The 22,639-nt window shown below is 41.2% G+C and overlaps 1 protein-coding gene across 1 annotated transcript in view; it reads left to right on the top strand.

Annotated features, from left to right (window-relative positions):
• FAF1 (Fas associated factor 1) overlaps nucleotides 1–22,639 on the top strand; it is a 427,400-nt gene that overhangs the window by 308,588 nt on the left and 96,173 nt on the right. Inside the window, exons 10-12 of the mRNA XM_027837985.1 lie at nucleotides 8,764–8,890; nucleotides 9,744–9,807; nucleotides 11,063–11,144. Of these exons, the coding sequence (XP_027693786.1) occupies nucleotides 8,764–8,890; nucleotides 9,744–9,807; nucleotides 11,063–11,144 (273 nt within the window). The remainder of the gene's footprint in view (nucleotides 1–8,763; nucleotides 8,891–9,743; nucleotides 9,808–11,062; nucleotides 11,145–22,639) is intronic.

The following is a 22,639-nucleotide window of genomic DNA, read 5'->3' as shown; positions in this document are numbered from 1 at the left end:
ATAGATAGTGAAGTAATATCAATACTAAATATATATTGCCAAATGTTATACCATCCATAATCTTAAAGGAAAAGTTAAATGAGGTACAGGAAGAAATAGACAGTAAAACTATAGTATTGGGAGACTTCAATATTCCCCTTTTAGAACTAGATAAGTCTAACCAGAAAGTAAACAAGAAAGCAGTTAAGGAGATGAATAGAATTTTTCTTTTGGAGGCAGGTGGGATTAAATGACTTGCCCAGGGTCACACAGCTAGTAAAATATCAGAGGCCAGATTTTAACTCAGGTCCTCCTAACTCCAGGGCTGGTCCTTAATCCACCGTGCCACTTCACTGCCCCAGATGAATAGAATTTTAGAAAATCTAGATATGATAGACTTCTGGAGAAAATTGAATAGGAATAAAAAGGAATGTATCTTTTTCTCAGCAGTACATGGCACCTACACAAAACGATGACCATATATTAGGACATAAAAGCTCTTAACCAAATGCAGAATAGCAGAAATATGAAATGCCTCCTTTTCAGATCAAAAAGCAATTTAAAAAATATATTTACCAAAGGGCTATGGAAGCAGATTGAAAATTAATTGCAGAAGCAGCTAGGTGGCGCAGTGGATAGAGCACCGCGCCGGATTCAGGAGGACATGAGTTCAAATTCAGCCTTAGACACATAACACTTACTAGCTATGTGACCCTGGGCAAGTCACTTAACCCCATTACCTAGCCCCCCCCCAAAAAAGAAAACATTAATTGCAAAGTAAATAATCTAATCCTAAAGAATCAGTGGGTCAAACAACAAATCATAGAAACAATAATTTCATTAAAAAGAATGACAGCAATGAGACAAATACCAAAATTTATAAGATGCAGCTAAAGCAGTACTTAAGGGAAATTTTATTTCTCTAAATGCTTACATCAACAAAATAGAGAAAGAACAGATCGATGAATTAGGCATCAATTAAAAAAAACTAGAAAAGGAACAAATTAACCCTCCTATCTTGATATTGAAAGGAGAGATGAATATAACTGAAAGTAAGAAAAATCATTGACCTAAAAAAATAAAACTATGAGCTTGGTTTCTTGAAGGGAAAAAAAACCAATAAAATAAATAAACCATTGGTTAATTTGATTTTGAAAAAGAAAACCAAATTAGCAGCATCAAAAATGAAAAAGGTGAATTCACCATCAATGAAGCTGAAATTAAAGCAATTATTAGGAGCTACTTTTGCCCAATTATATGCCAATAAATCTAACAATCTAAGTAAAATGGATGAATATTTACAAAAATATAAATTACCCGGATTAACAGACAAGGAAGTAGAATATTTAAATTGCCCTATATTAGAAAAAGAAATTGAGCAAGCTGTCAACAAGTTCCCTAAGAAAAAGTCCCCAGGACCAAATGGTTTGATAAGTGAATTCTACCAAACATTTAAAGAATATTTAATTAATTGTTCCAATTAATTATTTAATTCCAATACTATATAAACTATTTGGAAAAATAGTCAATGGAGTCCTACTAAATTCCTTTTGTGACACAAATATAGTACTGATACCTAAACCAGGAAGAACAAAAATTGCTAAAGAAAACTATAGACCAATTTCTCTTTTAAAATTAATTTTGAATAGTATTTTTATCCAATTACATGTAAAAACAATTTTAACCTTTTTTTTAAATTTCAAGTTCCAAATTCTCTCCCTCTGTCTCTCAGCTCCCCCTTCCTGAAAAGGCAAGCAATTTGATACAGGTTTTACATGTGCAATCATGCAAAACACATTTCTATATTTAGTCATGTTGTGAAAAAAAAAACAGATCTCCCCTCCAAAAAAAAAAACCAAAATCCACACACAAAATGCAAAAATGAAAAATAGTATGCTTCTTTCTACCTGCATTCAGACTCTATCAGTTCTTTCTATGGAGGTGGATAGCATTTTCCAAAGCATGAGTGCTTTGGAATTGTCTTGGATCATTGTATTACTAAGAATAGTTAAGGAGTTCATAGTTGATCATCGTACAATGTTGCTGTTACTGTGTACAATGTTCTTCTGGTTCTGCTGACTTTACTCTGCACCAGTTCATATAAGACTTCCCAGTTTTTCTGAAAGAATCCTGTTTGTCATTTTTTATAGCACAGTAGTATTCTATCATAATCATATACCGTGATTTTTTCAGCCATTCCCCAGTTGATGAGTGTCTCCTCAAATTCCAATTCTTTGCCACCGCAAAAAGAGCTGCTATAAATATTTTTGTATGTATAGATCCTTTTCTTTCTTAATTTTTTTCTTTTGGTTAATCTCTTAGGGATACAGACTTAGTAGTGGTATTGCTAGGTCAAAGGGTATGCACATTTTTATAGCCCTTTGGGCATAGTATCACTAAAAATAAAATTATCATTCTACTCCCTCCCCCTGCATCTTTGTTAAGAATGGAATGTTCTATTTTACAAACTTCTCAAAACACTTGTTCCTTTTTTTTTTTAGTTTATTTTTTCCAGTTACATGTAAAGATAGTTTTCAGCATTCACTTTTATAGGATTTTGAGTTCCAAATTTTTTTCTCCCTCCCTCCCTTCACTCCTCCTCAAGCCAGCAAGTGATCTGATATAGGCTATACATGTACAATTATATTTAACATATTTCCACATAAGTCATGTTGTGAAAGAAGAATCAGAATAAAATGGAAAAACCATGAAAAAGGAAAAAAAGAAAATAGTATGATTCAATCTGCATTCAGACTCCATAGCTCTTTCTCTGGATGTGGATAACATTTTCCATCATGAGTCTTTTGGAATTGTCATAGATCATTGTGTTGCTGAGAAGAGCTAAATCTATCAAAGTTGATCATCGCACCGTGTGGCCAAAACACTTATTGCTGTTAAAAACACTAGAAAGCATAGAAATAAATGAAGCTTTCCTTAAAATGATAAGTAGTATCTCTCTAAAACCATCATCAAGCATTATTTATAATGGGGATAAGCTAGAAGCCTTTACAGTAAGAACAAGGGTGATGCAGGGATGCTTATTATCAGACTATTGCTCAATATTGTATTAGAAATGCTAGCTATAGCAATAAAAGAAAAAGAAATTGAAGGAATTAGAATAGGTAACAAGAAAACAAAACTATCACTCTTTGCAGATGATATGATAAAGTCTCCCTTATGAACTTTGGGATTGATTGTATGACATGGAGAACTGGCACAGGACTGCCCAGCATGGCATGCCCTCATCAGAAAAGGTTCTGTGCTGTATAAACAAAGCAGAATTGAAGTAGCTCAAAAGTAATGTGAGATGCGCAAATTTAGAAAATCCACCCACATGTTCACATGGACTATTTGTGTCTGACCTATGATAGAGCATTCCAAGCTCCTATTGGTCTAATCAGCCACAGTTGGACACTCTGTAATTTGACTCTAACATAGTGATGTCATTTTGGTTCTCTTGGAGAACATAGGACAGCAAACATAACCATGATGATATATTTGGAGAATCCTAGAGAATCAACTAAGAAAAGTTGGAATAATTAAAAATTTTAACAAAGTTGTAGGATATAAAATAAGCCCACATAAATCATCAGCATTTGTATATATTACCAACAAAATCCAGCAGCAAGAGATAGAGAAATTCCATGTAAAATAACTGTAGACAGTACAAAATACTTGGGACTCTACCTGCCAAGACACATCCAGGAAATATATAAACACAATTACAAAACAGTTTTATGCAAATAAAGTTAGCTCTGAACCATTGGAAAAATATCAATTACTCATTCCAATATAACAAATGATAATTCTATCTAAATTAATTTTACCTATTCAGTGCCATCCCAATCAGATTACCAAAAATTATTTTATAGGGCTAGAAAAAATAACAACAGAATTCATCTGAAAGAACAGAAGTTCAAGAATATTAAGGGAGTCAATAAAAAAAGTGAAAGAAAGTGACTTGGGCATACCAAATCTCAAACTGTATTACTAAGCTGTAATCATCAAAACAATTTGGTACAGGCTAAGGATTAGAGGGGTACATCAAGGGAATAGATTAGGTATGCAATAAACAGTAAGTAACAACCACAGTAATCTAATGTTTAAGAAATACAAAGATCCAAGCTCTTGAGATAAGGACTAGTTATTTGACAAAAACTTTTGGGAAAACTGGAAAGCTATTTGGTAGAAACTAGGTATAGACCAACATCTCACACTGTATACTAAGATTAAGTAAAAACAGATAAATGGTTTAGATATAAAGAGTGATAACATAAGCAAATTAGGGGAGTGTGGAATAGTTTACCTGTCAGGTCTATGGATAAGGGAAGAATTTATTACCAGGCATGAGAGCCTGGGAATTCCCATAATTTGGGAAGCATTATGGGATGTAAAATGGATAATTGTAATTATATTAAATTAAAAAGGGTTTTGCACAAACAAAAACCAATGCAGCCAAGATTAGAAGGAAAACAGAAAAGGGGGGGTGGGATTTTATAGCAAATTTCTCTGATAAAGGCCTCATGTCTTAAGAATGAGTCGTCCTCCAGTTGATAAATGGTCAAAGAATATGAATAGCCAGTTTTTAGATGAAGAAATCAAAGCTATCTATAGCCCTATAAAAAAAAAATGCTTTAAATCACTGTTTACTAGAGAAATGCAGATTAAACCAGCTCTGAGGTATCACCTCACATCTATCAGATTGGCTGATATAACAGAAAAGGAAGATATTAAATGTTGGAGATGTGGAAAAATTGGGACACTAATACATTATTGATGTAGTTATGGACTGATGCACCCATTCTGGAGAGCAATTTGGAACTGTGACCACGGGGCTATCAAACTGCATATCCTATGACCCAGCAATACTACTACTAGGTCTGTATTCCAAAAAGATTAACCAGAAAAAGGAAAAGGAAAATGACCTATATGCATAAAAATATTTAGAGTGGCTCTCTTTGTAGGGGCAAAGAATTAGAACTGAGGGCATGCCCATCATTTAGGGGATGTCTGAACAAGCTGTGGTACAGTTGGTTGGTTGTTGTCCTTCGTGCTTGAAGAGGACCAAAATGACATCACTATTTTAGAGTCAAGTTACAGTGTGGCCGACTGTGGCTGATCAGACCAAGATGAGCTCAGAATGCTGTATTGCGGATCAGGCACAAATAGGCTATATGAACATGTGGGGTGGATTCTCTAAATTTGTGCATCTTGCAATTCTTTTGAGCAACTTCAATTCTGGTTTGCTCATAGAACACAGCACCTTCTCTGATGAGGGCATGCCATGCTGAGTAGTCCTGTGCCGGTGTCTCCCATATCCGGCATTCAATTCCAAGATTCTTCAGAGAGGTCTTGAGAGAATATAATTGTAATGGAATACTGTTGTACTATATAAGAAGTGATGAGCAGAATACTTTCAGAAAAAACCTAGAGATACTTACATGAACTTACGTAAAATGAAATGAACAGAACCAGGAGAACATTGTATGATGATCAACTGGGAATGACTTAGATATCCTCAGCAATACAATGATCCAAGAAGATTCTAAGGGACTCAGGATGAAAAACACTATCCAGGGGAAGATGGCGGAGTAGGTCAGAAAATACCAGACTCTCCAAATTTTCCCAAAAAACAAGGCAGAACATCTCTTCAAAGTGAATTTAGAGCGCACCAGAAATAAATAAAAATCTAGGGAAAGCCTTTGTTCTCCTAAAATAACTTGAGAAGAGGACCTCTGGAAAAACTCTACCTCCTGAGGTGGAGGTTTGGCCTTCTTGAAGTGCAAACACCCCCAGGCAGACTTCACTGAACCAACAAACAGCAAGCCCCTGGGTCAGGGAAGCAGCCACAGCCTCAGTAACTTTTTCACTTTATGGACAGTGTTAGGGTTGGACAGCTGAATAAGGGAAGATTGAAGGATTCCCCATTGTTTTGGGAGGCCAGGCCCAGCTCTGCTGCCCAGTTGTGGTCCTGGGCTGGGGCTGTGAGCAAGAAAGAGTAAGCTCATGCCTTGTGAATGCAGTAGCAAAAGGGCTGCTGGCTGTGGACACTTGTAGAAAATTGGAGTCCCTGATTTCCGTGTCAGGGCTGAGGAGGGAGCTGAAGTTTGCAGCCTTGGGAGGAATTGCAGGGAGCAAGAGCTTTTTGAGACCCTACAAGCCCAAAAAGAGTTCTTGGAAAAACTTTAAAAGGCCTTCAAAAATCAAATAAGAGAGATTGGGGGGGGGAAATAAGAGCAATCCAAGAAAATTAAGAAAATTAGGAAATAAAAAAGGTCAATCAATTGGAAAAAGAGATGTAAGAACTTAAGGAAGAAAATAACTCCTTAGAATTAGATAAGGAGAAGATAATGATGTCATAAGACACCAAGAAATAATAAAATCAAAAGAATGAGAAAATATAAGAGAATGTCAAACTTCTCATTAGAAAAACAGCTGATCTGGAGAGAAGGATCAAGGAGAGGGAAAGAATTGTTGGACTATCTGAAAGTTATGATTAAAAAAAAGTCTTGATACAATATTATAAAAAATTATTAAGGAAAACTGCCCCGAAGTTCTGGAACAAGAATATAAAGTAGAAATAGGAAAAAAAAAATCCACTGATCACCGCCTGAAAGAGATCCCAGGAGGAAAACTTACAAGAATATCATAGCCAAGTTTCAAAGCTCCCAGGTTAAGGAGAAACTATTATAAGCAACAAGAAAAAAAAAACAATTTAAATACTGCAGAGCTCCAATCAGAATAATACAAGACCTAGCAGCTTCTACATTAAAAGACCATAGGGCTTGGAATATTATATTTCAAAGAGCAAAAGATCAGGGGTTGCAACCAAAAATAATTTACTCAGCAAAGCTGAGTATAATTCTGAACAACAACAAAAAAGGACATTTAATAAACTGAAAGACTTCTGGGTATTTGTGACAAAAAGACCAGGACTCAATAGAAAATTCAGCATGTAAGATCCAGAAGAAGCATAAGGAAAACATTAAAGACCAATCACGTAGGACTCAATAAGTTCAAACTCTATACTTCTTATATGTGAAAATGTTGTCAGTACTACTTAAGACTGTCGTCATGACTTGGGTAGTTTAAAAGAAAGGCTTGAACTGAGCCGAGTGTGAGGGGTTGATTCTAAAAAATAAAACTGGTTAGGGAGAAGTTAAAAAGGAGTAGTTGTCTCACCGAAATGAGGCATGAAGGGAAGAGCTGGTCCAGAGGAAGCAGGTAGGGAGTGGAGGGCTCTTGGTGCTGGAACCTCATTCTCAACTGAATCTCAAGATTCAGAGGTCCCAGGCTTTGTGAAGGAAGAGAAAGACTATGTAAATGCATGATGGATTGAATTTGGGGGGATTAATTGCCCAGAGAGTAGGACTCTGCTTTTCCTGATTGAAGATGGCCGCTCTCCTCTTCCAGGACCGTAGGGTTTAGAGTTAAGCTGATGCTGCGTCTTCTGAAGCCCGATCTGATTTATCAGAGAAGAGAGCTGAGGTCCAGAGAGTGTCAGGAATTTCTCCAGGGGTGCTGCTAAGAACGACACAGGGCTGAGGATCCCACTTCAAGCCAGCATGAAGAACAGGAGAAATTTTGAAGTGACCTGAGTAGACTAGGTGCTGCTTTGATTTTTTGCTACAGTCGGATGGCTTAGCTGCACTCATAAGGCAGGCTGGTCTCCCTGCTCAAAGGGTTACAACACAGGGAGAACACAGCAGCAACGCGCACGAGTCACAGGAGACACCTACGAAGTGAGACAGCAGGAAAACTCAGAAGTCTCTGTGTGGGTGCGTGAAGGGTGGGTGAGCTGGCGATCTTAAAACCAGGAGGCACAGTATGGGATGAACCCCCGGCTGGAGAAAAGTGAAGAGAAGCGGCTCAGTCCAGCTGATGCCCTCCCATGAAGACAGCCAGACACTAAAGTGGAACTAAGAGATTAACTCTTTTCTTTTGGGGGGGAAGGGGCGAGGATCGACAGAAACACATCTGGCCTACTCTTGATGCCCCACTCCCACCCCTCAGTGCTATCCCTTCTCACCTTTGCCCCTGAGAACCTTAGTTTCCTGCAAGGCTCAAGTGTTACCTCCTTCAAGAGGTAGTACTTGTTAGCCTTCTGCTCCCCAAGTCACAAGGTGTTCATTTTGTATATATCCCTCTTTTACTTATCTGTGAACATGTATTTCCCTGGTGGAATGTGAGCTCCATGAAGAATGTGACTTTCTCAGTTGTGTGTTTGTGTGCCTGGTAGGTTGTCTCTCCCATTAGGCTGTGAGCTCCTTGAGGGGAGGAGCTGCTTGGGGGGAGGGGGAGGAGGGGGAGGTCTAGGAGTGGACCCTCAGGGGAGTCTCCAGTTTACTTGAAAGGAAAGAGTGGAGGGGATGAATATGCAAAGCCTGACCCCAAACTGTGGAGGGCCTTGAAGACCCGGCTATCGATTTTTATTTTTCCTTTGTGAGCAGGAAGAAGTCACCTAAGACTTTCGTTCCTTAGAAGGCTCAAGATAATATTACATGCCTTCCACACCTTTTTCAGTCCACCTCACTAGGTGTGACTACTACCTGGCTTTCTTATTTTTCTCTGGTGAGTTCTCTAAAATCCCCTTATTATGTTCTATTGTTACTCTCATAGCATCTAGTGTTCCCTGGAGGGAAGCACTTGACTTGAGGAAACTTAAAGTAGCTAGAGAGGAGAAAGGCCGCTGATCCGTGGGAAGGGTTGTTCCATGAGGGAAGCTCCATCCAAGTTTGTCTTGCTGAGGGTAATCTTAGCCTCATCCCAACTTTCCTTGAATAGCAGTGCACCGATGTTCACATGGTTAGCGACAGTGACGGCGATGACTTTGAAGACGCTCCTGAATTTGGAGTGGATGACGGAGAGATGTTCGGCATTGCGTCCTCTGCCCTTCGAAAATCACCCATGAGTGAGTAGTAATCCCCCCTGGGGCCCAGGTTTAGGTCAGTGCACCCAAAAGAGAAGGCAGATAAGCCCATTCCAACCACTCCTCCAGGACTGGCATCCTCTCTACCCTAGGGCCCTGATGCCTCCAAGAAATGCAGAGAGCCTTGTGTTCTGGGTCCCGTACTGTAGCTGACAGATTTGATTCTCACGCTTAAGGCTCCCTGCTTAATGAAAAGTGCCACCGGGTTCTGGTCAGTTCCCCCTGAAGAAGCATAGCATTACTTTTCTATTGTAGTGGCCCAAGGCAAGTTAACCTGTGCCACCGCCACTGCCTCCTCCTCATGATATACCTGCTCCCCATGGGTAGATAGAGGTAAGGTTAAGGTTCATGAGATGCGAGAACTATGGTGGCCAGGACTAGCTCTACATTCAGGTCATTCTGTCTCTGAATTTCTGCCAAGATTTACCAGCATATAATCTACCTGGTATTTTCAATAAAACTGACTTTCTCGCCCCATGCCCTCTTCCCCCTCCCCGATTCTCTTCTTACAAATATTACTCAATTACAAACCATGTTTCAACTTTTTCAAGAAGAATACCAAAAATCCCAAGTGATAACTGGCACCCATTTTATGCATTCCTTGGGTGTTATCAATAGGATTGACAAAATATTCATTCTTCTCTAAGGTTCCCCTTCATTTTGTTTTGCTAAAATCATATAACATGTCCAGGGGTGTTGTCAAGTGAAAATCTCCCAAAAGCTATGGCACAGGCCCTAATCTTTCATTTGTCTCCTGCTTGTTCAGAAATGTATTTCTTAAACGTGGAGTTAAAGGTTATCTCTGTGTGTTTTTTTGCTTTTTGTTTTTGATTAGTGCCAGAAAATGCGGAAAACGAAGGGGATGCCTTATTACAATTTACAGCAGAGTTTTCTTCAAGGTAGGATTAAATCACCAACATACAAGCTTAATGTGTATTTGTTACTGTGCTGTGGTAGTTGGATCTGTTTTCATCACAGACAATTGACAGTAAGGCATTTAATGATCCCAAGATTGAGTTTATATAATAATTTATAGATTCCTGGCACTGAATGTTTCATTCTCTAGGACCTTAGTGGCAGACATTTTCTTACTTGGCAAGTTTGGGGTTTTTTCTGGCATGCTATACTACTCATTGCCTCCCACTGCAGCCCCTCCACTCAAAAAATAATCAAGGATATGTTTGAGTTTTTTCAATGTAAGAACAATACAAATAAAACTTAAGAACTGCTCTGGTCATGAAAATCCTTAGCCTTAGAAATTTTTCACATAAATTGTATTCTCTGTCTTATGCTTGAAAATAGTATGTTCACCTTGAAATTCAATTCCTACCGAACAGTTAAGAAAATTAAGAAATATGGGATGAGCAGCTAAAAATAGATTCATTTAATTGGAAGGAACTTAGACAACCTCATCAATCCCGTTCATTTTATGAAATCAGAAGCTTCAGACTAGAAAAAAGAAGGACCTTTTAACAAGGCCTCACTGGCATCCCCAGCCCAGGCCAGCCAGAGTCAGAACTCAGGGCTCTCTACCTCTAGCCCAGTGCCTTGAGAAACCAAATGAGGTGGAAGACCAAAGACACTCCCATTTTTTCCCTTGTGGGCCTTTGATTGACTGTAGGGGCTATAACCACTTTAAGGACTCCATCCTTAAAGTGGTCAGATCCCAGGGAAGAGAACTCCTAAAATACCAGTGTAGGTCATCTCTTTTTTGGGGAACGTGCACAGCCTCAGAGAGCTCCCAGCGACCCTAGGGGGTAATGTAACTTTCCCACTGTCACCTGGTCAGGATATGTCAGAGCTGACACTTGAACCCAGATCCTTCTGGCTTTGAGGCCAGCCTTCTCTTTCTATCAGACCAGGCTGCCCCTCTTCTGCATTTGAAAAATGTTAATCTGGTGAATGTCACTTTCCTTTGTGTTGGATTACTGACTCCAAAGTACCTACCTGTTCTCACCCAAAGTGTTGGAATAGTGAAAACTAATGAAGTTTACTTGAAAGTGTGAGGAGATGTTTGAGAATTGTCTCTCTAGGACAAGTTTCTACTCAGATGGTTTTAGCTTGCATTTCTTTAAAAAAAAAAAAAGGTACAAAGCATGAAAATTGATATAAAATCCATTTTAATTCATCCATTGACTTCATTTTTTCCCCTAGATATGGAGACTGCCATCCTGTTTATTTTATTGGATCACTAGAAGCTGCTTTCCAAGAAGCCTTCTATGGGAAAGCTCGAGATGTAAGTGAACTTTGGGAGACTGTCTGCTCAGTGTTGAGCTGCAGCCTCTAGACCAGAAGAGTTGGCCTGTTAGCCTTCTGTCCTGTTCTCACCTATCCCCAGATTGTGACTTTGGGATTGGTGGTAGGTTTTCAAAGACAGACTTTTTTTAAATTAATTTATTTAGATTTATCAACAATCACTTCCATATGCTTTTGAGTTTAAAATTTTTCTCCCCCTTCCTCCTCACCACCCTCCCCAAGACGGCGCACAATCTGATATAGGCTATACATTTGCATTCCTATTAAACATATTTTCACATTAGTGATATTGTAAGTAAAAATTAGAACCAATAGGAGGAACCACCAGAAAGAGGAAACAAAACTCAACAGAAGAGAAAAAAAATAACAATTCAACTTCTATAGTTCTTTCTTTGGGTGTGGATCATTTTCCATCACAAGGCCCTTGGAGAGGTCTTAGATCCTTGTATTGCTGGGAAGGGTTAAGTTTATCAATATTAGTTATCACACAACATGGCTGTTATTGTGTACAATGTTCTCTTGGTTCTGCTCACTTCAGTCAGCATCAGACCATACAAGTCATTCCAGGTTTTTCTGAAGTCAGCCTGTTCATCATTTCTTATAGCACAATAGTATTCCATTACATTCATATACCACAACTTACTCAGCCATTCCCTGATTGATGGGCATCCTCTCAATTTCCAATTCTTTGCCACCACAAAAAGAGCTGCTATGAATATTTTTGTACATGTGGGTCCTTTTCCCATTTGTGTGATCTCTTTGGGATATGGCCCTAGAAGTGCTATTGCTAGGTCAAAGGATATGCACATTTTTATAGCCCTTTAAGCATAGTTCCAAATTGCTCTCCAGAATGGTTGGATCATTTCACAACTCCACCAACAATGCATTAGTGTTCCAATTTTCTCACTTCTTCTCCAACATTTATCATTTTCCTGTTTTGTCATGTTGGCCAGTCTGATAGGTGTGATGTGGTTTTGATTTTCATTTCTCTAATCAATAGTGATTTAGAGCATTTTTTCATATGACTATAGATAGCTTTAATTTCTTCATTTGAGAACTGCCTGTTCATATCCTTTGACCATTTATCAGTTGGGGAATGACTTGTATTCTTATAGATTTGACTTAATTCTCTATATATTGTAGAAATAAGGTCCTTATCAGAGAGACTGGTTGTAAAAATTCTTTCCCAATTTTCTACCTGCCTTCTAATCTTAGTTGCATTGGCTTTGTTTGTGCAAAAGCTTTTCAATTTAATGTAATCAAAGTTATCTATTTTGCTTTTCGTAATGCTCTCTATCTCCTGTTTAGTCATGAATTCTTCTGTTCTCCATAGATCTGATAGGTAAACTATTACTTGTTCTCCCAGTTTGCTTACAGTATCAGCCTTTATATCTAAATCATGAACCCATTTTGACTTTATTTTTGTATATGGTGTGAGATTTTGGTTTATGCCTAGTTTCTGCCATACTCTTTTCCAGTTTTCCCAGCAGTTTTTTTCAGAGAGTGGGTTCTTATCCCAGAAGCTGGGGTTTTTGGGTTTATCAAATAAAAGATTACTGTAGTCATTGACTACTGTGTCTCGCATATTTAACCTATTCCACTGATCTACCACTCTATTTCTTAGCCAGTAACAAGCAGTTTTGATGATTGCTGCAAAGACAGACTTTTTAGATTGACTTTGAGGAATGTGATCCAGAGTGAAAAACAGAACTATGGCTGTGCACAGTGTTACTGAGGGCAGGAAGAACATGAGAAGAAGTAGGATCACCAATATTGTTTTCATGTCCTGGAAGCAGTTGAGTTTAATATCTACTGAATAAATATAATCACTGCTTAAATTTTTTTTCCTGAATTATGAAGATTTTGTTGTGTCCTGTTTTAAGGTCTCTCATTTTCCTATTCTTTCCCTGGTGAGATCTGTTTTGAGGTTTCTGCTTCCTAGGAGGAGAAACAAGCTGTTGAAAAAGTCCAGTTTTGTTAAGAGAGCCATTGCATTGGAGATAATAAAAAGAGAGAGGCAATCCTTAAAAACAGTTCTGTGAAAATGGATGTACTTTGGGGGCAGCTCGGTGGCGCAGTGGGTAGAGCACCGGCCCTGAAGTCAGGAGGACCTGAGTTCAAATCTGACCTCAGACCAAATACTTGACACTTACTAGCTGTGTGACCCTGGGCAAGTCACTTAACTCCAATTGCCTAATAAAAAAAAAAAAAGAACATGGATGTACTTTAAGTGGGTGGTTACAGTAGTATCAGTTCGTAGATGCTTAGTGCAGGAAGGGTCTTCAGTGAACACTGAATCTGGCCAAGTCCCTCCATACTTGGGTAAGAACCTGCATAGCTACAATCCTGGGAGAAGAGGAGGGTATAAAATAAAACGCTGACTTGGCAGTGGAGCACCCTTTGCGCTACTGTACTGCCACTGTGTAATATGTAAGGCTCTCCCTCTCTTTGTTCTTCAGTTTCCTCCTTTTCAAGATAAAGAGTTTGGGTGGATGGTCTTGAGGGATGAATGGTCCTGGGGGATGAGGGTGGGGGTGTCCATTCCAGCTCCATAGCCACTCATCTTTGGGTCACCCATTCTTCACTTCAGACCTCCAGGAGCCTAGAGTTCCCAGCTGATATACCAGAGACAGTAGGGGCTGTTAAGTGGTTAAAGGTCTGGCAGGTTTCAGGCTAATCCCTTTATCTAAGGTTGGCACTCAGTTTCCTTCAGTTCCTTCACTCTAGGCAGTTCACTTTGCAACACAAAATTGAGTAATTTAGAGACAAGTGAAAATAAAAGTCTGTTTGCCAAAAGATGTTACCAAAAGTTAATTGAAAGATTAGCAGTTGCCTAAAAAAAAATTTCCTGCTTACATTGTCTTGGAGGAGTAAGGCACTACTGTGTTCAGCCTGCCCATTTTGCTGACATGTTTTCTGCAGTCATTCAACAAGCATTTATTAAGCACTTACTGTGTGCCAGGCACTGATCTAAGCACTGGAGATACATAGAAAGGCAAAAACCCAGTTGGCCTTCCAAGAGTGCATAGTCTATCCAGGGAACATTTCCAAGGCAGAGTTTTAAAGTACCCTTGTTAGAGGTATTATCTTAAAGAGTGCCCAGCAGTAAACCTTCCCAATTCAAAGTTTTGCTGCATTTCCGAACTTGCTTCTGAAATCACAGAATCGAAATGCCCCAATAGATCTAAGAGATGAGGGAATCCATCCCACCTGTGTGATTATGGGGAGGAAGCTGAGGATTCATGGGCGATGGTGTGATGTATGGGCAAGGAGAAGGAGCTTACTTAAACTCCATGAATTCATGGCAGAGCTAAGACTCGAAACTCACCTCTCCTGCTCCCTTGTCCACTGTCCTGTGCTGACCAGCTAACCCAAACTCAGATGGTCCGTTTGGGAGGCCATGGTGTGACTATTAACACCAGCCTGGCTCGCTGTTTGCTTCTTTGAGTCTCGCTCTTGGATAATCCTCTTCTGATGAGCTTTGAGCTATTTTGGCAAATGAAAATCTCAGCCATTTTGTCAGCAGAATCGCTGAATGTTTGAGCTGGAAGGGACATTTAAGACTGAACGGAGGCCGCTCATTTCATAGATGATAAAATGGCAACCTCACCTCCCACGTTTGCAGAGGGCAGGTGGTTCATCACTCAGAGACCTTTCCTGCCCACACCTTGGCTGATGCTCTTTTTCCATTCCTCCTTCACTTCCTCTCTTCAAAGGTGAAGATTGGCTGTTGAGACCCATCTCCTTATTCTGCACAGTCTGACTTGGGTGACAGGCAGATTCTCCCATATGAGACAGATTGGCAGAGTTGTTGACAGACTCACAGGCATTGGCGCTGGAAGGGATCTGGAAGGTTATCTATCTTGCCCAGCCTCTTCATTTTGAAGAGGAAGAAGCCAGGCCCCAAAGAAGCACTCACTTGGTCCTGGTGCTTTATCTCTGAAACAGAGGGGCAGCTCTTGAACCCAGGCCTTTAGTCCTCTTAAGCCCAGTGTGGCTTTCTTTGCATTAAGCAGAATGACCAACATGACAGAGTGTTTTCTTGTATGGTAAATAGTACAAGTATGATTATTCCCATTGTACAGATGGAGAAACTGAGACTCAGAAGTCAGGTGACTTGCTTATGGTCTCACTGCTAGTACAATGCAGAGCTTTAAGAACCTCTAATGATAGTGAAGTCTGCTGCTTTACTTTCTTCTTTCCAGTAATAACTACTTTACTGATCTGTAATGACTTAATATATACTGAGGCTCATTTATTCATTCAGCAAACATTTACCGTATTATTAAGCACATGTTGTGCGCTGGGCGCTGGGAGAGGACCCATCGGTTAGAGACCCTGCTTCTGATCAAGTAGGGGGATGAGATACCCTCACACCCAGCTGTGAGACTCTACCTCTTCCTGGGCAGTGCCCCTGCCAAGATTGCCTTCAGTTCTCAGCTTAACTACCTCCTATATGAAGCCTTGCCTGAGTCTCTACGCTCCACATTACCTTGTAGTTTTGAACGTGCTTTATACAGGTCATCTCCCATGGTATTGTGTGTGTACTTCAAGGGCAAGGCCACTTTGGTCTCTGTATCCCAGGGCCTAGGACTGGGCTTGGCACATGGTAAGCCCTTAAGAAGAGCCTGTTGATTGGTTGGCACAGCACAATGTGATTGTCTACTGACAACATGATTGTCACCATTTTACCTCATTATTGGATGGTGTCTTGAATTTCTCCAAAGCTAAAAGCAAGCCTTTCCTATTTTTTTCCTGGAAAGCTCGTGAGTGGAGCATATTTAGGGAAACTTAATTTCTGTTGCTGATAAGAGTCTTGAGGTGAAAGTGACCGATACTGTGACATTTGCTGAAATGGAAAGTTAAAATTCGTTTTCCATCCCCTTAATATCCAATGTTTAATTTAAACCGTGGGAGGCGCATGAATTTTACCAGGGCAACAGATGAGCTTTGAGTACTAGCATTCTTCACTTCAAGTGAGAAATTGAGTTCCAAGAGTAAATAAAAACAAGATTGAAGGTTTAAATCCTCTGCTCGGCTTTTTGAACTTCTATACTCATTAAATGTTTATTGGAGTGGTGGGATTACAAAGGATTTGGGGAGCTTCATCAGCCGGTAGAGAGATAATCACTAAGTAAAACACTACATTTGATAAAGTGTTTCTCACGATGCCACACTCAATCCATCTTAATGAAAACCGCTTCCAGCTGATTGAATTGGAGAGCACTTGGTGGGGAGAGTGCCCATGCTGCCTGCTGCCTTTTCACCGCTTCTCTGTTCTGCCCTTAGCAAAGTGGTCTCTGGAAGCCATTGTGTTTCTGAAGACGTTTCTAGAAATGTCTGGTTTCTGGCTATTGTCACACTCATTTTTCAGGATCTTTGAGAGTTGTGGCAGTCATTCAGGGTTCCCTGTTGTCATAGAAAGCTCCCTTGTTATCCTCAGCTCAGAGATGTCCACAGAAAGCAGTAAGTGGGGGAATAAAGACTTACTTGGCCTTTGGGCTACTCTTCTTTCTGTCTTGACTCAGTCTCTTGGCTTCCACTGCATCCTTTACATGCTTTCAGCGTGGGAAGTTATCTGAAGCCAAGTATGATGCCTGTGGAGCTGGGCTCCTGTTCAGGGCCATCTCCTGCATGTGCTTGGAGAAAGAACCATACCAACAAGACTGAAGACCCTCCTCCTTACAGGCCTAAAGGCCTCTGACTACCCCACCAGTTCTCCCTTGCTGTGATTCTGGGATTCTCTCTGCCCCTGTCATACATACAGGGTCACTTACAATGAGTTCACCTAAGGTTCTTATTGGAGAAGGAAAGGGGAAAGGGAAGATAATAAATATTCATATAGCATCTACTATGTGCCAGGCACCATGCTAAGCACTTTATAAATATTATTTCACTTGATGCCCCCAACAACTTTATGAGGTAGGTGCAGTTTTTATCCCCTTTTTACAGTTGGGGAAACTGAGGCAGAGATTTTTTTTTTTTTTAATGGCTTGCCCAGGGTCACAAAAAGGTAGTGTCTGAGGCCTAACTTGAACTCAGGTCTTCCTGACTCAAGGCTCTATTCACTTTAGTGCCTGGAAGAGGCAGCGCTCTTTTGAATGGATGAATTCTGGGCTATTTAGTCAGTTTCATTGCCTTAGCTCCATTCTGAAAAGATGAACAAAAACCCAACTTCCCCAGTTGGTAAGAAAGCCAAATAGATTCATTAGGTAATTTCATCGATGCTTTAAGGATCCATCATTTCATTAGGATGGTCTCTCCCTCCAGAGCCTCCCTGCGCCTTGGCTAGCTGTTGGGAGTTTCTTTTGCCTAAAATGTTTCTCCTGTGGGGACAAACCTTGAGACTGTTCTCCAGATATATCAGGATAGAGACTTATTTGGGCTTGAGGTGAGGGAACATTTCTAAAAGAGTTATCTCAGCACAAAACTGCTTGCTTCAAGTATTACTGGGCACACCTCTTTTCTGATTTCTGTAAGCATTCGCTGGGACCCTGTCTTCTCCCCTTACTAGAGAAGCAACGTCGTTTACTGGATAGAGGCAGAAAGACCTGGGTTCAAATCCAGCCTTTGGCACTTAGTAGCCATGCAACCCTAAGCAAGTTCCTTAACTTCTCTGAGCCTCAGTTTCCTCACCTGTAAAATGGAGCTAATAAACGCTACAGTACCTATCTCACAGAGTTATCATGAGGCTTAAATCAGATGATGCTTGTAAAGTTCTTTACAAACTTTAACAGACTCTGTAAATGTCAGCTATTGTTATTGCTAGACCAGTACAGACTCTTCTCTTGGGAGAAGAGACTAGCGCTGAATCGTGTCTATCTCCCAGACGACCAAGTGTAGGGCCCAGCATATAGTAAATGCCTTCTACCTTTGTATCTCCAGGCCTGAGCACCAGGCCTTGGCCCTGACAGTAAGGACTTAATCGCCTTTTTGAATGGAAAGTTGGTTAAATGTTGAAAAATTAGACTTTTTTTTTTAAAGTCATCTGCATAGACATTTCTATTTCCATCTTACCTCCATCCCCCACTTAAATTAGAGAAATAGACAAACCTACTGTACATTTGGGAAACGTCTGCTCTGGTCGTCCTTATTGTGTTTTCCAAGTAGTTCCTGAAAGGCAGGAACCATCTCCGTCCTTGTGATTGGAACTGATGGGCAATGCTTTATTTTACACACATGTGTGCTAGGTAAGAAATACCTAGTGGATACTGTAATTATTATAGAATCTCCTATTTAGAGTTGGAAGGGAGAAATGACTTGCCTGCACAAGTAATGAGTGGCAGGGCCAGGATTTACACTCACATCTGTGACTCCAAGGCCAGTGTTCTTTCTACATGCCAGCTATTTCAGGAGGTGCTTGGAACGTAGAGATTCAGTGCCTTCTGTTGGCTTAGTTATCATGGTGCCTGCCTCTCCTATAAATGAGGGCCATGATATCCACGCTGCAGAATCCAAAAGCCCATAATGAAGGAGAGCGTGAGTTGTCTATTAGGCATCTCCGACTGGCTGTACCATAGGCTTTTCACACTCAGCATGTCCAAAACTAAGTTTGTTTTCCTCCAAAAACCAGTTTCCCTATTCTGTTGAGGGTCTCATCTTTCTCCCGGGCACCCTGGCTCACAACCCTGAAAGTCATCCTAAATTCTTGTCTCTCCCTCAACCCCATATCTAATCAGTTGCCAATTCTTTTCATTTCTACATCTAGAACACCTCTCCAATTTGTCCCTTTTTCTCCGTTTACATGGCCACAAGTCTAGTGGCCTAGCCCCCTTCGCCTATCCTCTGGGCTATTCTAGTAACTCTAATCAATCTCCCAGCCTCACTCTGTCTCATCTCCAAGCCATACTTAATACAGCTGCCAAAGTGCAGGTCTGACTGCCTCTCCAAATGTTTCAAGGGTTGCCTTGTGCGTCTAGGATAAAATACAGACTCCTCTGCTGGGCATTTAGATCCCTTTGTGGTTCTGGCTCCATTCTACCTTTCCACGCTTATTGTGCATCATTCTTATCTTACTCTCTGGGTTGTAGCTAAGCTGATCTTCTTGAGATTCCCTGTGCATGCCATTCCATCTGCTATCTCTGGATAGGCTGCTCCTCATTCTTCCCTCCTCCTCTTAGCTCAAGGGTGCGCTGTCAGGGGCTGCTCTGTGGCACCTTCTCCCTATTTCCTTACACTTGGAGTTTACTTATTGTGTACTCACCAAAGAATAGAAGCCCCTCAGAGGCAAGGATGTTTCACATTTGTCTTTATATACCCAGTACCTGTCACAGAGCAGATGCCTAATAAATGTTGGTTGAATGACCATGAGTCACACCTTGGAGCTTTAAAAAGTGCTTCCTCCCTCTTAAATAGTGATGTGTTCTGAAGTCTGAGCTCCTGTCCTGCTCGTTATGGTCCTTTTGTGTACAGCACAGACTGGCTATCAAGTTGTCTCTTCTCCCAGAGGTCCTTCTGTATGAAATTCTGTAGCCTCCTCCTTTTTACTTCAGCAGGACAATTGGCTAAGCCCAGTCTCGAGGGACTGGAGTATAAGAATGACTTGTGTTCCAGGAGTTGCTATAAACTGCCTAGTTGCCTTCAACATGCAAAGCTGAAAGAAACATTCTCTGGGCTGCATCCTATCTTCTTGCAGAAGGAGCCCTGAAAGAAGTCAGAGGAGCAAAGGTAGACTCCTGGCCATGGGATTGGGCCTGTAACTTACACTCTCTTGCCTTCGTTTTCCTCTTAATCTCGTTAAGATCCATTCTAACTGTAAATCTGATGATCCTGACTATAGCTTATTACAGTTATTTTCAGTTTAATCTGGAATCTATGTTTTCATCTTCTCACCCATGATCACTCACTTAAGACATCTGAAGGATTGTCTTGGGCTGAAGGTTCAACTCCAGTGCCACGCCTCCCTCAAGTCCTCCCTGTTTCTCCCCGTTGGATAATCACCTCTCCCTTGAGCTCCACATAGGACTTTTCCCTCTCTCTGCTGCAGTGCTCGTGTAATAATGGTGCAGTGTGGCTCTTTGTGTTGGCATCACAGACCCCTACAAGATGGTGAGCTCCGTGAAACGTTGCAGGACCCGAACTTAGGTCTCTTCACATTCCCACCAATCCATGTCTATAGAGGGAATGAATGAATTTTCCATGGAACCAGGAATGGGCCCTGTCTCTTGGATGGGCCTCCCTGCCTTCAAGGCCCTCCTCCCATTTATCAAATCGTTTTGCCTAGATGTTTCCTTTGCACTTATCTTACTCTTTGTTGTATCATAGTGATTTGTTTGTTGCTTGTAAGCTTCTTTAAAGCAAGTTCTTATTGCATCCATCTTCGTATCTAGAGGTCTTTTTATGAATGAATGAGAAATCAACTTTCAGTCCCACAAACCTAAATTAAGCACCTGCTATGTACAGAGCGTTGAAATCACTAGTGAGAGAGACACAGAATTTAAATCAGACCCATTTCTGCCTGTGGGCTCATGCAGGGCTGGGGATGGAGGGGTGGGGAGGCAAGATGACTTGAGCAGAAGTACAGAATCAGGAAGATGGAATGGCAAATGGTCTGCATGGATTGAAGCTGGAGAGGACAGTAGATAATAAGATAGATAGTGTGGACTGGGGTCAGATTGCAGGGGTCTTTCCTTGCCATTGTCATCTAGAGAGTTTGCACTGTGCCATCATTATCATCATCATCATCATCTTCATCATTTCATCTAATCATAGCATGTACATCTGCAGGGACCTCAGCAGCCTCTAGTCCAGCCCTAGACCAAAGGCATACCCACTTCAACACACTTGGCCATCCTCTTGGCCATCCAGAGGTCACCCATCCTCTGCCCGAAGGCCTTCACCCTCCCCAGGGAGCTGTTTCTGCTCTAGTGAAGAAGTCTTCCTTGAGCTCCGGCCTCGACTGGCTACTTTACAGCTTCTCCCCATGATTCCTGGTTCTGCCCTTGGGGGCCAACCAGAACAAATCTAACTCTTCCCATTGTAGCCTTTCAGATGCTGAGAGATAGTTGTCACACCTCGATGAGTTTTCTTTTCTTCAGAGTTATCTGGCAGAGGAAATGCAAAAGGGGTGAGTGTAAAGTCTCACCCCAGGCTTCCACAGATCATCTTTCCAGGTACAAGATAAGGGGGGGGGTATGTCTTGGTAGCAGTTCCCGTAAAATAGGTCTTAGGTGGTAGTAGACAGTAATCTCAACTGGAGTTCTTCATGTGTTTTAGCGGTCCAGAAAGTTCATCATAGCCCTAATCAAACTAGGCAGAGTGCCCAGAATAGGGGAGATAAAAGGCCCAATGTTCATTGCCTTTTTAGACCACATCTAGGGCGCTTTGTATTCAGGACTGGGCACCAGATTTTAGGAAGGATTTTATGAAATGGGAGTAATCAGGATGGCAAAGAGACCAGAGTCTGGGCCATATGAAGATCAGTGGAAGGAACTGAGCATGTTTGGGAAAGCATGACAGCCATCCTCCAGTTTCTAGACAGATACCCCGTAAAAGAAGGACGAGGTTTGTTCTTCTTTTCCATAGGGAGCAGAGCTAGGAGCACTAAGTAGAAACTGCATCAACGCCAGTTTTGACTTTAAGTAAGAAGATCCTCCTTGACCAGGGAGGTCACTCCCTCTTTTGAAATTCTCTGATTCCTAACAATCAAAGCTGTCCCAAGGTAGAATGGGCAGTCTCAGGAGAGAGCAACCCCCTTCATGGGGCCTTCTTGCTGGATGCTGGAATAGCACCTACAGTGTGGTTCCTTGAGGATGTGGTAGGAAGGTTCAAGTGCCAGTGGAGCTGGGCATTTTCTAAGGCTGCTGCTTCCTCCTGCCCCCCTGTCCCCCACTTCTCAGCATCTTGAGGACAAGAGAGCCGTATGAGCATCTAGTACACCACCCTGACTTGTCTCCATCAGTGCTGAGCACTGGAAAGACAGCTGAACTTCACAGTTGGATGATCCCTGGCTGGTTGCTTACTGGCCATGGGACCTTGAACAAGTTATTGCCCTGTTCTGAGCCTTTGTTTTCTCTTCTATAAAACAAGTCCACCTGCGCTTCTTGCCTCCTTGAGAGCAGCCTTAACACTGTGTAGAAATGGAAATTGTTAGGAGTGTGCAGCTTCCAGCTGGCCCACGAGGCCACTGCCATGAGTTTCATAATCTGTTAGCTTCTGTGTCCGTTTTCTAACCTCTTAGGCCTTGGAGTTTTCTCTTCCTTTTCCTTCTTTGGGTGCCAAGCACAATAACCAAACCAAAGTGAGTGGTGTTCAGTCTGGCAGCAGAGCTGGGAGCCCCAACCCTACAAATGTTTCCTGGTCTTTGTTGCCATTCTTAACTTTCAGGAGAATCTGATGAGTTTGGCTTGTCATCTCAGGTCTGCCTGTTGGTTTCTGCTGTAAGAAAAGCAAACATTGTTCTCTTAGTCCATATTCTTGTCCATCCTGCTTCTTGTGTGCTTGGGCCCAGCTCACAGAGCAGAGGGGCCAACTCCC

Source organism: Vombatus ursinus, unplaced genomic scaffold, assembly GCF_900497805.2.
Source record: "Vombatus ursinus unplaced genomic scaffold, bare-nosed wombat genome assembly UNPS02014825.1, whole genome shotgun sequence".
Taxonomy (NCBI): Eukaryota; Metazoa; Chordata; class Mammalia; order Diprotodontia; family Vombatidae; genus Vombatus; species Vombatus ursinus.
The sequence above is the reverse complement of the archived record's forward strand: the minus strand, read 5'-3'. Positions and strand labels throughout refer to the sequence as shown.